General features: G+C 49.0%; 1 protein-coding gene across 3 annotated transcripts in view; it reads right to left on the reverse strand.

The window, feature by feature from the left end:
- The window catches only part of KSR2 (kinase suppressor of ras 2), a 428,047-nt gene that overhangs the window by 322,605 nt on the left and 93,279 nt on the right, over positions 1 to 12,163 (reverse strand). For all 3 annotated transcript variants that reach the window (XM_047828846.1, XM_047828844.1, XM_047828845.1), the window contains exon 3: positions 9,252 to 9,402. In XM_047828846.1, coding sequence (XP_047684802.1) covers positions 9,252 to 9,402 — 151 coding nt within the window. The remainder of the gene's footprint in view (positions 1 to 9,251; positions 9,403 to 12,163) is intronic.

Consider the following 12,163-nt stretch of genomic DNA (forward strand, 5'->3'; position numbering starts at 1 on the left):
GTGCGGACAGCTCAGAGCCTGGAGCCTGCTTCAGATTTTCTCTCTCTCTCTCTCTCTCTCTCTCTCTCTCTCTGCCCCTCCCCCACTCATGCTCTGTGTCTCTCTCTCTCTCTCTCAAAAATAAATAGACATTAAAAAGAATTTTTAAGGTGGCTGGTGAGACGGAAAAAGTGAATCTGTTCACTTTTGATTAAGTGAAAAATTGAGTGAAAATATTTATTAAGTGAAAACTTTTTTCACTTCTTATTGACTGTACAAAATTAATTTCATTTCAATTTCATGAATGTAAGTTTCACTCATCACATGAATCTAGCTAGCCTAGAATATGAGGTCCATGAGAGCGGGAAGCCGGTGGGTTTTAGCGACCACTATGTCCTCGTCCCCGACAGCGACTCAGACAGGAAGTTAGACTGGGATGCATGCTGGGAGCGAATGAGCCGTTTGCACGTAAGGTGGCATTCGGTGCCTCTCCCTTGCCGTGGAGAGACCCAGCGCGGTGCTACGTCTGTGTAAGCAGCCCCCGAGAACCTACGGATCAGGGCTGGGGAGCGCACAAGGAGGGAAAGAGAGGAAGTCAGGTCTGGTACACACCAGCCCCTCCGGGCTTCGGGAGGGGCCCTCTCCCTGGGCTGCCGGGCCAGCCCAAAGTTAGAAGCAAGTGCAACAATGGGGCAATCAGGGCGGCTCTTTGTTCCAGTCTAAGGAAGGCTGTAGTGAAGGCAGGGTTCTAGTGGCCTCCGTTCAAAGCCCAAACTGGGAAGAAACAAGAGAGCATCTGAGGCTGTCCTATTGCGGGGCCATTTTGCATCCTGTTTTCCTCCTGGCTGCCAGTTCTCCCTCTGGACGTGCCCGAGGAGGAGCTGGCAGGGAAGGGAGCTGACGAAAGGGAGCTCCGAGAGGCTGCTGCAGGGGTATGGGGGTACCCTGGCCTCTTCTCTCTCCCTGTGATGAGGGGCAGAAGCAGAAAAACATTCACCCTTAGCTCAGCAGGCTGAACTTCAGCCTGCACGGTTCCGATAAGGATCAGATACGTGCCGGTGGCTACATTCTTCAAGGGTCTCATGACTGCCTGCACATCTCACCCATAATTAACGTCAAGCTCAATGAGAAGCACGGGGAAAATCTTGTGAAAGCGGTTTTATGAGTGGAGATTCGAAGACATTTATGATCTACTATTCCCTGCACGCAGCATATAATCCCCTCGAGCACTAAGCGTATAATCACCAGCTTCGTACAGCAAAAGTGCAGCCCTTTCGGCCCACGGGTCCTGTCTGCGAGCTACTCAAATAAGCTTACAAAGTTGCACCATACAACCTCTCAAGAATTCCTTCCTGACCTTTGCGCACCACAATCCTGCAACACCAGCACGCCCCCACCCCCAGCCTCCTCCTGCACTTCCCAAAAACTCAGTCTAGGCCACCCACCTACTCTGCAGCCAGAGTGCTGGTCTGCGAACTGGACGGTGATCATGCATCTTCGGCTCAAAACTCTGCAGTGCGAGCTCCGTGCAGTTCCACTGGGCTCTCTGAGCCTAGGATGCCACCTGCTCCCTCCTGCCCCAAGGCACTTCTGCGTGCTCCCACCGCCCCCCTCCCCCCCCCCCCAGTCATCAGGAGAATTCCTCCCCCTGCTTTTGGGTCTCAGCTCCACCCTGAAGCCCGAGAAAGCCCCCAAGCCCTGGAAACTAGCACAGTGCCTGATAGACACTGAGTGCTTGATAAGGAAGTGTGGAAGAAAGGAAGGAGAAAAGCAAGGTCTTCCATCATCTGGAACCTGGGGTTTTTTTCCTTGGGAAAGCAAACATGCAAATGACTGACCATTATTGGCCTGAAAGCAGCCCAAAGACCAAGAAGAATAAGGGCAAAAAGAAAACAAGAGAGAGAAAAAGCACAGCATCTGTATTCTGATATCTGAGCCTTGTCCCTTCCAGGCCCTTCTTTGATGCGCAGCTGTGTGTGTGACCCAGAGAGGAAAGGAGGGAGCCTGTTGTCTTCAGGCCTGAGGTCTCCGGTCTGGGGCTGGAGGGGGCAGGGGGAGCAAAGGGCAGGAACACACTCTTCCAGAAACAAATCAATTTCACCCGAGGACCTTAGCTCTGTGGCGACCATGATGGAGAAAATGGGGCTGTGTGCCATGGAAAAATTGCTTGGCCTTGTCTGTTTAATGTTTTTGGCCAGGGAAAGGTGGGTCACCTCTAGAGAGCAATCAAGTCAAACAGAGGGGGTAAACAGGTTCTAAAGAAGCAGCAATGTTGAGGGAGACAGTGGCTCAGAGGGAAGGGAAATCAGAGAAACAAAGAATTAGAGAAAACCGAAGGCCAGGGGCCCTTTGGAGAAAAAAAGAGAGAAGGATGGAAAGAAGGTCGAGGGAAACGAGCTGGAGGCAGAAAAAGGCCAGAGGACCCTGGTGATGGGGGTGGGGGTGGGGGTGGGGATGGGGACAGCGATCATGTTGGTGGACATGCAGTACAGGTAGAAGTGATGGCAGTCGCAGGGCGGGGGCAGGGGTGATGGCATGACAATGACAGTAACGGTAACGGTAAGACTTACCGTGTATCGAATCCAAGCCAGGCCCTGCGCTTTGCCCGTATCGCCTCGTGCAATCCTACCAACGACCCATGGGGGAAAACGCTCATCATGTTTATCCTCATACCAAGAAAACTAAGCTCCGAACCGCGAGATGCCATACCCAAAATCGTACAGCTAATAGGGGGCTGACCCAGAATGTAGGAGAACCCGGGTTCGTCTGATTCCAGACTCCATTCTGCTGGCAGACACTGAAGGACTGAGAAGGGGAAGCAGAAAGGAAAACGGAAGAGGAAGGAGGCTTGCCCTCATTATGCTATTTCATAGGACAACCTGCCCCCTTCCTGTTCCTGGAGGGCACGGCCACCCCCCCCCGACACTGTTCCACTTTTTCTTTCCCCTGCAGCACTCATCCTAACATACTTGATAATGTACTTCTTATTACGATTATAATGTGTCATCTGTCTCCCCCCCCCCCCATAGCATGTAAACCCCTTGAGGACAGACACGAAGCGTGCACTGTCAGAGATCGGAACAGTGCCTGACATATTGCAGGCATTCAATACGTTTTGAATGGATTTATGAATGTTTTTTTTTTTTTGGTTTCAGGCCACATCTGATATGACAAGAAAAGATTAAGGCATTATGGCTTTGGGGTCCCCTGAACTTGTTGAAAGAACAATTGGGTATTCTTCGGTTTCAGGCTCAGGCTGATCTAACACGCTCACAGATGGGAGGTAGGGGTAGTTTTTTCCTAACTTGGAGGCTTCTTGGACACTGGGAAATAAAGAAACCCCCAACACCCAAGGAGGAAACTAAGATTAGAGTCCCAAGTCTAAAATAAAAGATGCTAGATCCTCTAAGAGAGAGAGACAGGCCAAGATTATACGCTTTGCCAGGCATAAAGCTTCCCGCTCTCCATATGATTCCACGACTTTCTCAATACGACCTGTATTCCTTCAGTCATTTAACAAACATGCATTGAATCACCACTACCCACCAGAATGTAAGATATCTGACTTCACCACTGTGAAGGACCCCAGTCCTCTGGCTGAGAGCTGGGGCCACCAAGGCCAATAAATACGGTATGACGCTTAAGTCTAAAAGTCTGGTGAGAAAGACACTAGCTTGTTCCCTAGCTTGGGACAACATTTTTGGTTAAAGTGAAGGGCAGGGAATGGTGGAACCACACAGATCCTGAGATCATTAGAAGTTTCTAAGGAATGATGATCGTCTCTGAGAGAATATTTAAAAGAACTGGTCGAGGATGGCTCACTGCTTCCCCCTGGTGGAGAGCGGTAGCAAGCACATCAGGCAGCTTCCTGGATCTTTCCTCCACCTGGGCAATCTGAGCCGGGAGCAAGGCTCAGATTTGATACACCCATTCAAAGGGTGACTAGCAGGGTGCCTGCCCTAGGGAAGATCACAGTCACATGAGGGAGTAAGGAGAGGAGACTGACAATCGCTGTAAGACACGGTCAGCTGGTGACAGAAGTATTCATTCATTCACCCATTCAACAAAGTGCAGAGGCTTTGAGGCAGGAGTCAGGTCTGAGGAGGGATTAACTGGGAGAACAAAGAGAAAGGGGATTCCAGGTAGTGGTGCCTGTGCCAAGGTGTGAAATCCGTGCATGACCTGGGAAACGCTAAGTAACCAGTAGACTTGTCCAATACATTTAAGGCTTGAGGGGGAAATGGGAATGGTGGGGCTCCAAACAGAAGCCAAGTCCTGAGCTACTTTGCAAACTGTGCAAAAGACCGTGCACTTTAAGCCACTGGTGATCTGCATGGGTTTCAGGTAGCAATTCAGAAATATTTACTAAGTCCCTACAGATATTGACATCTGGCCGGGAGTAAAATGGTTCGCAAGAAGAGGTACGATCCCTGACCTGTGGAGGGGGAGACAGGCATCCCCGGACACCCTGGTTGAGCCTCCAACTTCAGCTCAGGTCATGATCTCACAGTTCCTGAGTTCAAGCCCCACATCGGGCTTACTGCTGTCAGCCTGTCAACACAGAGCCCACTACGTGTGCTCTCTCAAAAATAAACATTTTTTTAATTAAAAAAAAAAACCGGGGCGCCTGGGTGGCTCAGTGGGTTAAGTGTCCGACTTCGGCTCGGGTCACGATCTCACAGTTCGTGGGTTCAAGCCCCGCGTTGGGCTCTGTGCTGACAGCTCGGAGTCTGGAACCGGCTTCGGATTCTGTGTCTCCCTCTCTCTCTGCCCCGCCCCCACTTGTGCTCTGCCTCTCTCTCACAAATAAAATTACAAAAATTAGAAAATTTAAAAAACTCACTCCCCCCAAAACGGCTGAAATTTAAATTAAAATGTGACAAGCATCCCTGCTGTGTACAGGAAGAGGAGAAATAAAGTATGACATTAAGGGAACTTGGAGTTGAGTGTGTAGACAAGACAGAGTGAGGGGTCCCCAGAGAAGATGAGATACAGCTTTCTTAACATCAGAGAAGCCAGGTTAGGACCCCAGCCATTTTGTAATCGACGCCTGACAGGCACCTCTTCGCACAAGCACTTTTCTTGCAGAACCCCCTGCGATACATAAAGATTGCAGAAAAACATACCTCAGTAGTTAATGACTTTAAGGGAACGAAAGAATGTAAAAAACAAACAGCCACCACCAAGCTGCGACCGAGTCCAGCCGCTGCAGAGACAATAAATCAGTGGTAGAACTCTCAGTGCTGTTTCGAAAGTAAACACTGACCCAATGCCCACTCTTGTGTTCTTTTTGCAGGATTCCAGTCCCTGTGAGCACGCAGACATGGAACTCACTGGAGCCAGAGTACGGAGGATGCCGACCCCGACCGGCCCCGTGACTTCCATCAACCAGGACCTGGACTCTGTCTTTCGCCCCAATTCTAGACCGAAATGCCCTTTGCCAAGCTCCTCCGTGAATACGCACGTGCCCGCGGCTCCAAACTCCCCCGGTTTCGTTGTTGGGAGAGGCGATGCTCCGAGGACTCCCCTTACTTGTAACAAGTAATAAAGAGTTCTTTGGGTTGTATTCAATGTGACGCACCCCATGCGGTACTGAGTGGAGCTGCCCCTCACGCCGACCTGTGCGCTAAGCGCCACAGGGTTTGGGCAAACGCGCAGCACTGGCCACTGCCATCAAGGCCCCCAGTGGCCGTAAGGCCGGCATCAGAGGCAGGACCCGTAGACGGAATCTGAGCCGCCTGGGAAAGACTTGGTAGAGGCATGGAGGGTGAAGGGGAACTGAACCGGCCACCCCAAAGCATGTCTCTTTGGCATAAGGGTTATTTTAGGCTGATCATCTTTTTTAATCGTTAATGTTTTCTATTTATTTTTGAGACAGAGACAGAACACGAGGGGAGGGGGGGAGAGAGAGGGAGACACAGAATCGGAAGCAGGCTCCGGGCTCCGAGCTGTCAGCACAGGGCCTGATGCAGGGGTCGAATTCATGAACTGTGAGATCATGACCTGAGCCAAAATCGGACACTTACTGAGCCACCCAGGCGCCCCTAGGCTGGTTATTTTTAAGAAACAGCAGACACAGGTGAAGCTCTGAAAACGGATTAGAAGTCACGCTTTTATAAAAGACGTTGACATTTACAAGGGAAACCTCCACACGTCAGCATCAGAAACGTGACTCTAAATCGCTACAAACTCCTATCAGTGGAGACGGCAGAGACTTCCTTCGCACAACCACCTTACCCTTGTTAATTGTGCTTTTCCTGGTCACGTCCCATAACTGCCTCCCACACCCCCATCTAACATCCTCTTTTGTCTTTAGCTAGAGACGGGCCACTCTGACGAGCTACTCAGTTTTCCTGGGCTCTTCCATGTATATAGACCTTGTTTGTTTTTCTCCTGTTAATCTGTTTATATTATAGAGGCCCTCCCAGCCCAGTACCAAGAAGGGTAGGGGGAAAATTTTTTCTTCCCCACAAGGATCAAAGAGATCAGTGTTTCCCAAACCATGGCTCACAACCCGTAAGTGAGGTGTGACATAAAAGTGGCAGTCATTACCAGTATTTGGTAAGTGACACAGAATAAAAAAGCAAAGAATACTAAATAGTGTGCATGGTAAGAATGAGTTTGATGGTAATTCCTTATTCCATGAGACTCATTTCAGTGACGTACCTGTGTGGGTACATTGTGTATATGTGTGTACAATGTAAATCTGATTCACTTCTGTGTATCTTTATTATTATTATTATTTTAATTTTTTTTAATGTTTATTTATTTTTGCCAGAGAGAGAGAGACAGAGCATGAGCGGGGGAGGGGCAGAGAGAGAGAGGGAGACACAGAATTCGAAGCAGCTCCCGGCTCTGAGCTGTCAGCACAGAGCCTGAGGCGGGGCTCGAACTCACAGACTGTGAGATCATGACCTGAGCCGAAGTCGGACGCTCAACCGATTGAGCCACCCAGGTGCCCCTATTATTATTATTTTAAAGAGAGAGAATCTTAAGTAGGCTCCACGCTCAGTGCAGAGCCCGACGCAGGGCTCGATCCTGCAACCCTGGGATCATGACCTGAGCCAAAATCACGAGTCGGATGCTCAACCAACTGAGCCACCCAGGCGTCCCTCATTTCTGTGTATCTAGATCAAAACTGAAAAACAGCAGATTAGAGGCCCTCTCAAGGTTTCACCCAGCCCAGGATGTCACAAAGGCTGAGTGTTCAACCCATGGAGGGCAGCTCCACTTACACGGGCTTCTCCAAACTCAGTAGCACAACTCTGTGAGAAGATGCAAACTGAACTCTGAAAAGCAATTAAGAACCTAACCTCAGTCCTCACTCTCCTGCATTGTAGGGAGCAAGGAGGAAGGACAGGGGAGGGGCATAAATTGAGACGAACTTTCTGGAAAGCTACGTGGCAGTGTTCACCAGACTATCTGGAGGCATTTTTGTTTGTCATGACCGGGACTGGGGGAAGAGAGGGTGTTCCTGGTATCTAGCAGGTAGAGGCGAGGGATGCTACCATATCCTTCAATGACAGGACAGCCCCCAACTCAGGGTCCCTTTGATTGTAGCTTGGATAAGGATCTGCTAGGAAGAAAGAATACAAAAGGGCATGCGTGGGGATCTGGGCCAATAACCTGTGTCATATATGTTCTCTTTCCTTCACTGCTGTATTCCAGCCCTGCTGGAACACAATAGTCAGTAAATACTTGTTGAATGCTCCACGTTGAGTCCAGCAAAGACTAAAGTTCTACAGTGACACCTTGTGGCCGAAACGGAAACAAGCAGGCAGACGGACCAATAACCCTTTGGCTGGTGTTTGACCAGCTGACCCCTTAGGACTGCAAAGGCCCCAGAATTTGTGGGGAAATCATGAAGTTAGGGAGAAGCAGGAGGCCTCAAGAGGATGATATCTGACGTCCCGCTAATGAAGGCAAACAGGGGTCTGAGCAATTAATGGGAAAGATCAAAGAAAGAGGATGTTAAGGAAGAAAAAAACACGCCCAAAATTGAGTCATTCTACCAAGATAGCAAACCCAGACTTAATTAGTTTTAACCTCTCCTGAAACAATCTTCCTTTTTGTTTTGTTAAGAACTCTGTTGTCCCTCCCTCCTGCCTATAAAAACCTTCCATTTTGTACAACTTCTCTACTTGCTGGAAAGGATGCCGCCTGATTCGCAACTGATCTCCAGTTGAATTTTATTTCTTAACAATTTGGACCCCAAACTGATGAAACAAGTCACAGAAGTTATTTCATGAGGTGAAAAAAAAAAAAACAGGTTTCAAAATGTGCATGGATAATCCTAATTCTATTGTTTAAAAATAGTTACGTGGGGCGCCTGGGTGGCTCAGTTGGTTAAGCGTCCAACTTCGGCTCGGGTCATGATCTCACGGCTCGTGAGTTGGAGCCCTGCATCGGGCTCTGTGCTGACAGCTCAGAGCCTGGATCCCGCTTCGTTTTCTGTGTCCCTCTCTCGCTGTGCCCCTCCCTCACTCATGCTCTGTCTCTCTTTCTCTCAAAAATAAATAAAGCATTAAAAAAAATTTTTTTAAATAGTTATGTGGGGCACCTGGGTGGCTCAGTCGGTTGAGAGTCCGACTTCGGCTCAGATCATGATCTCGCGGATCGTGAGTTCGAGCCCCACACCAGGCTCTGTCCTGGCAACTCAGAGCCTGGAGCCTGCTTCCGATTCTGTGTCTCCCCCTCTCTCTCTGCCCCTCCCATGCTCATGCTCTGTCTCTCTCTGTCTCTTAATAATAAATAAACATTAAAAAAAAATTTTAAATAGTTATGCACATACCCACTTGTCTGTAACGATTACACCAAAACACTTACCAAAATGACAACAGTAAGTTCCCTAGGGGGTAGAGCTTGGGCAGTATTTTCTTTTGATCTATTTTCTGTTTTGTTTTACAATGAATGTATATGGTTTAGGTAAAAAATAATAATAATAAGATAAGAAGTTAGATGGATACAGACCGAAATACAAAGGCATTTAAGAATGTCTCTGGTAAAAAGACCCTGATCACCTATGCACACCCTGTATTTCCACATCTGGGCCCTTATTATCCAGATCCAAATGCTCTCTGACCTCAGCTCTTCCTTGAGCAAGAGCTTCCAAGAGTTGACCCCACCACTGCTCCTCTCTCCTCTGCTCATGAGTGGAATTTACCATCCAAAGCTGACTCCGTCTCATCCTGGCCTGCAGAGTGGGCACAGAAATCTGGAGGAACCGAGGCAGATGTGCTGGGGAGGGGTCTCCATCCCCAAGGCCCGCTCACCTGACATGTGGACGTTGCGGAGGCAGGAGAGGGAGGCATTGAGGCGGGCACACTCCTCCCGGTTGGCTCCGTATTTCTCCACGGTCTCACACACCTGCTCATCTGTCATCTCCAAGAGGTCCTCCAGACTCAGCTGGCCAGGGGTGATTTCCTGCAGGAGGGAAGTAAGGAGCTCCGTGAACGTGAAGGGACCTCAAGCACCCAGAGGGAAGGAAAGTGGGCTGAGCCTCCGTGCTGCCCTCTAGTGGTACCCAGCGGAACACCCGGCCCTGTGCGGAAGGTTGGGTCTCTGACTCCTGAGTCCAACAGGCCTCCGTTTGAGGTTTGAATCTCAGCTTTGCCACTCATTGCCTCGGGAAAGTCACTTACCCTCTCTGAACCTCACTTTACTCACCTGTACAATGGGTGTCTTAAGTGCTTGTACTTTGTAAGGTAGCGCCTATCTTTAGCACATAGCTAGCGCTCCATAGGTGGTGATAGTTAATTATCTGTCCCCCTCGGTAGCTTCTTTATGGGCAGGGCTCCACTTTCCTTGTCTTTGGATGGCCCTCTGTGTCTCCTGTTCAGCTTGGCTTGTCCCCAGTGCAGGGCAAACTTGGAGCAGAGCAAACTGGATACCCCAAGTCTCTTGGTGGCTGTCCTCCCCAGCCACCCATTCGAGATTCCAGACTGGGGCTTTAGGAACCCTAAGGGGCAGTAATCTGGAACACTGTGGGTATGTGCTGGAAATGAAACTGGACTGGTGACTGAGCCCCCCAGGGCATGGGTCTATATTCTAAGACAAAATGGTAAGGCTGGGGTATAGCACGGGGTGGGGACAGGGACACCTCTGGAGAGATCAGCTGGGAACAGAACCAGTAGGATTGCCAGCTATAAATGTCTTGGGCAGGTGTCCCTTCCCACACCCCCTTTCCCAAAATGATGTGTCCCTGGACACCATAATATAGATAGATATACCTTTAAATTTGTCAAACTTCGATACTTATGCATCTTCATGCATTTATGCATATTTATGCATTGACATCTATACATGTGTATCAAATGGAGAGCCTTCGTTTTATAGCAGTTAATGGTATGCAATGTTTTTACATATATTATTATTTAAGAATTTTAAATACCTAAAGACGGAGACTCTAGGACAACATTGTGGATTACTTCTGCCCTCTTGTGGCCGTACCTGTGTATTACAACAAAATCGGACACCTACCCCGCCCCCCACATCCCCAATGCACACACATAAACTGGCAGCCAGAAGGGGGAAAACCGCATTAGTAAAAAAAAAAATCCACCCCCCCCCCACACACACACAAAACAGAGGCAGGGCAAAAGCCACGAAGCCCAATCAGTGCCCTTCCAGCGCACTAGGTCAGGGAGCAGGAGAGAACGGTACTTGGGGTTTCTCATATAGGGACGCAGTGCACATAAACCCCACTTTAAGAAAAGTGATAGTCCAGGATCTGAAGGTACAAAATGAATCATATTTAGAAGAACTCATTCACAACATTAAAGAATTCTCCTCTTCGCTGCAGGACTCACTTGTGCACTGTAATCCCATAATTTACCCCCCAAATATCCAATTTTCACTGAAAAGTTGGGGCCACAGAAAAAAATCACAGAATAATGACATCAAAAATGGACAAAGCCTTAACAACCCAGACTAAAAGCGAAGATGCACGTCTGTTTGATAAAAGAATAATAATAAATGAAAATGAAGTGGATGGAACACTGTTTTAAGTGCTTTTCCTGGATTTTCTTTTGTCACAAAGACCACATAAAGTAAGTACTTTTATCATCACCATTAGTCTGTAATTAGGATGCTAAAATTCAGAGAGGTTAGTCCACTTGCCCAGGGTCACACAGGAAGAAAGGAACTCAGGCAGTTGCTTGGGAGCCTTTTCCATACTGCTGGTTCCTCCTCAGAAAGGGGACCTGGGGGGGGGGGGGGTGGGAAGCGGGGACTCACACAGGAGCTGCAGTCAGAGGGCTGGAAGCCCAGCTCCCTCCCTATCCCCCGGTTAGTGGCCTTGGACCCAGGACGGGAACAGACTACTGTAGGAGCCAGAGCTGGGGCACCTGCAGGCCAGGTAAATGTACATGAGCAAAACTGCTAACTAGCAGGGACCTGTAAGATCCACGGGGCAGCAGAATTCAGCTCATTGCCACCAGACGGGAATTTAGGTTGGTGTGTTCAGCAATTCGGATTTTTTCAGGAGAAGTCAGAGATCTGGGTTTTTTAATGCAAACTCTCTAGCCGTTAAATATTAGCTCAAAAAAAAAATTGAGAATGCTGTATCAGACAAACAAAAAATGTCTGTGTATCGCACACAGCTTAGGGGCCACCAGTTTTCAACCCCTGGACGAGAACACTGTTTCTGTATTGATCCCACTTGATAAATACATGGTCCCAAAAGCCTCCCAGAAGTGAACTGGCTCGTGCAAGTAAGATGTACTATCTGGGGGTGCCTGGGAGGGAGTCAGTCGGTTAAGCGCCTGACTTGGTTTCGCTGGCGTCATGATCTTGCGGCTTCATGGGTTCAAGCCCCGCCTCGGGCTCTGAGGACAGCATAGAGCCTGCTTGAGATTCTCCTTCTCTCCCTCTCTCACCCACCGCCCCCACTCATGCTTTGTCTTTCTCAAAATAAATACATAAACTTAAAATAAAATAAGATGTTCTGCCTGTAGTTATATGTGACCTTTCATTTTAAGAATATTCACATGGGGGCGCCTGGGTGGTGCAGTCGGTTAAGCGACCGACTTCAGCCAGGTCACGATCTCGTGGTCCGTGAGTTCGAGCCCCGCGTCGGGCTCTGGGCTGATGGCTCAGAGCCTGGAGCCTGTTTCCGATTCTGTGTCTCCCTCTCTCTCTGCCCCTCCCCTGTTCATTCTCTGTCTCTCTCTGTCCCAAAAATAAA

The sequence above is a fragment of the Prionailurus viverrinus genome, chromosome D3, assembly GCF_022837055.1.
Source record: "Prionailurus viverrinus isolate Anna chromosome D3, UM_Priviv_1.0, whole genome shotgun sequence".
NCBI classification, from domain to species: Eukaryota; Metazoa; Chordata; class Mammalia; order Carnivora; family Felidae; genus Prionailurus; species Prionailurus viverrinus.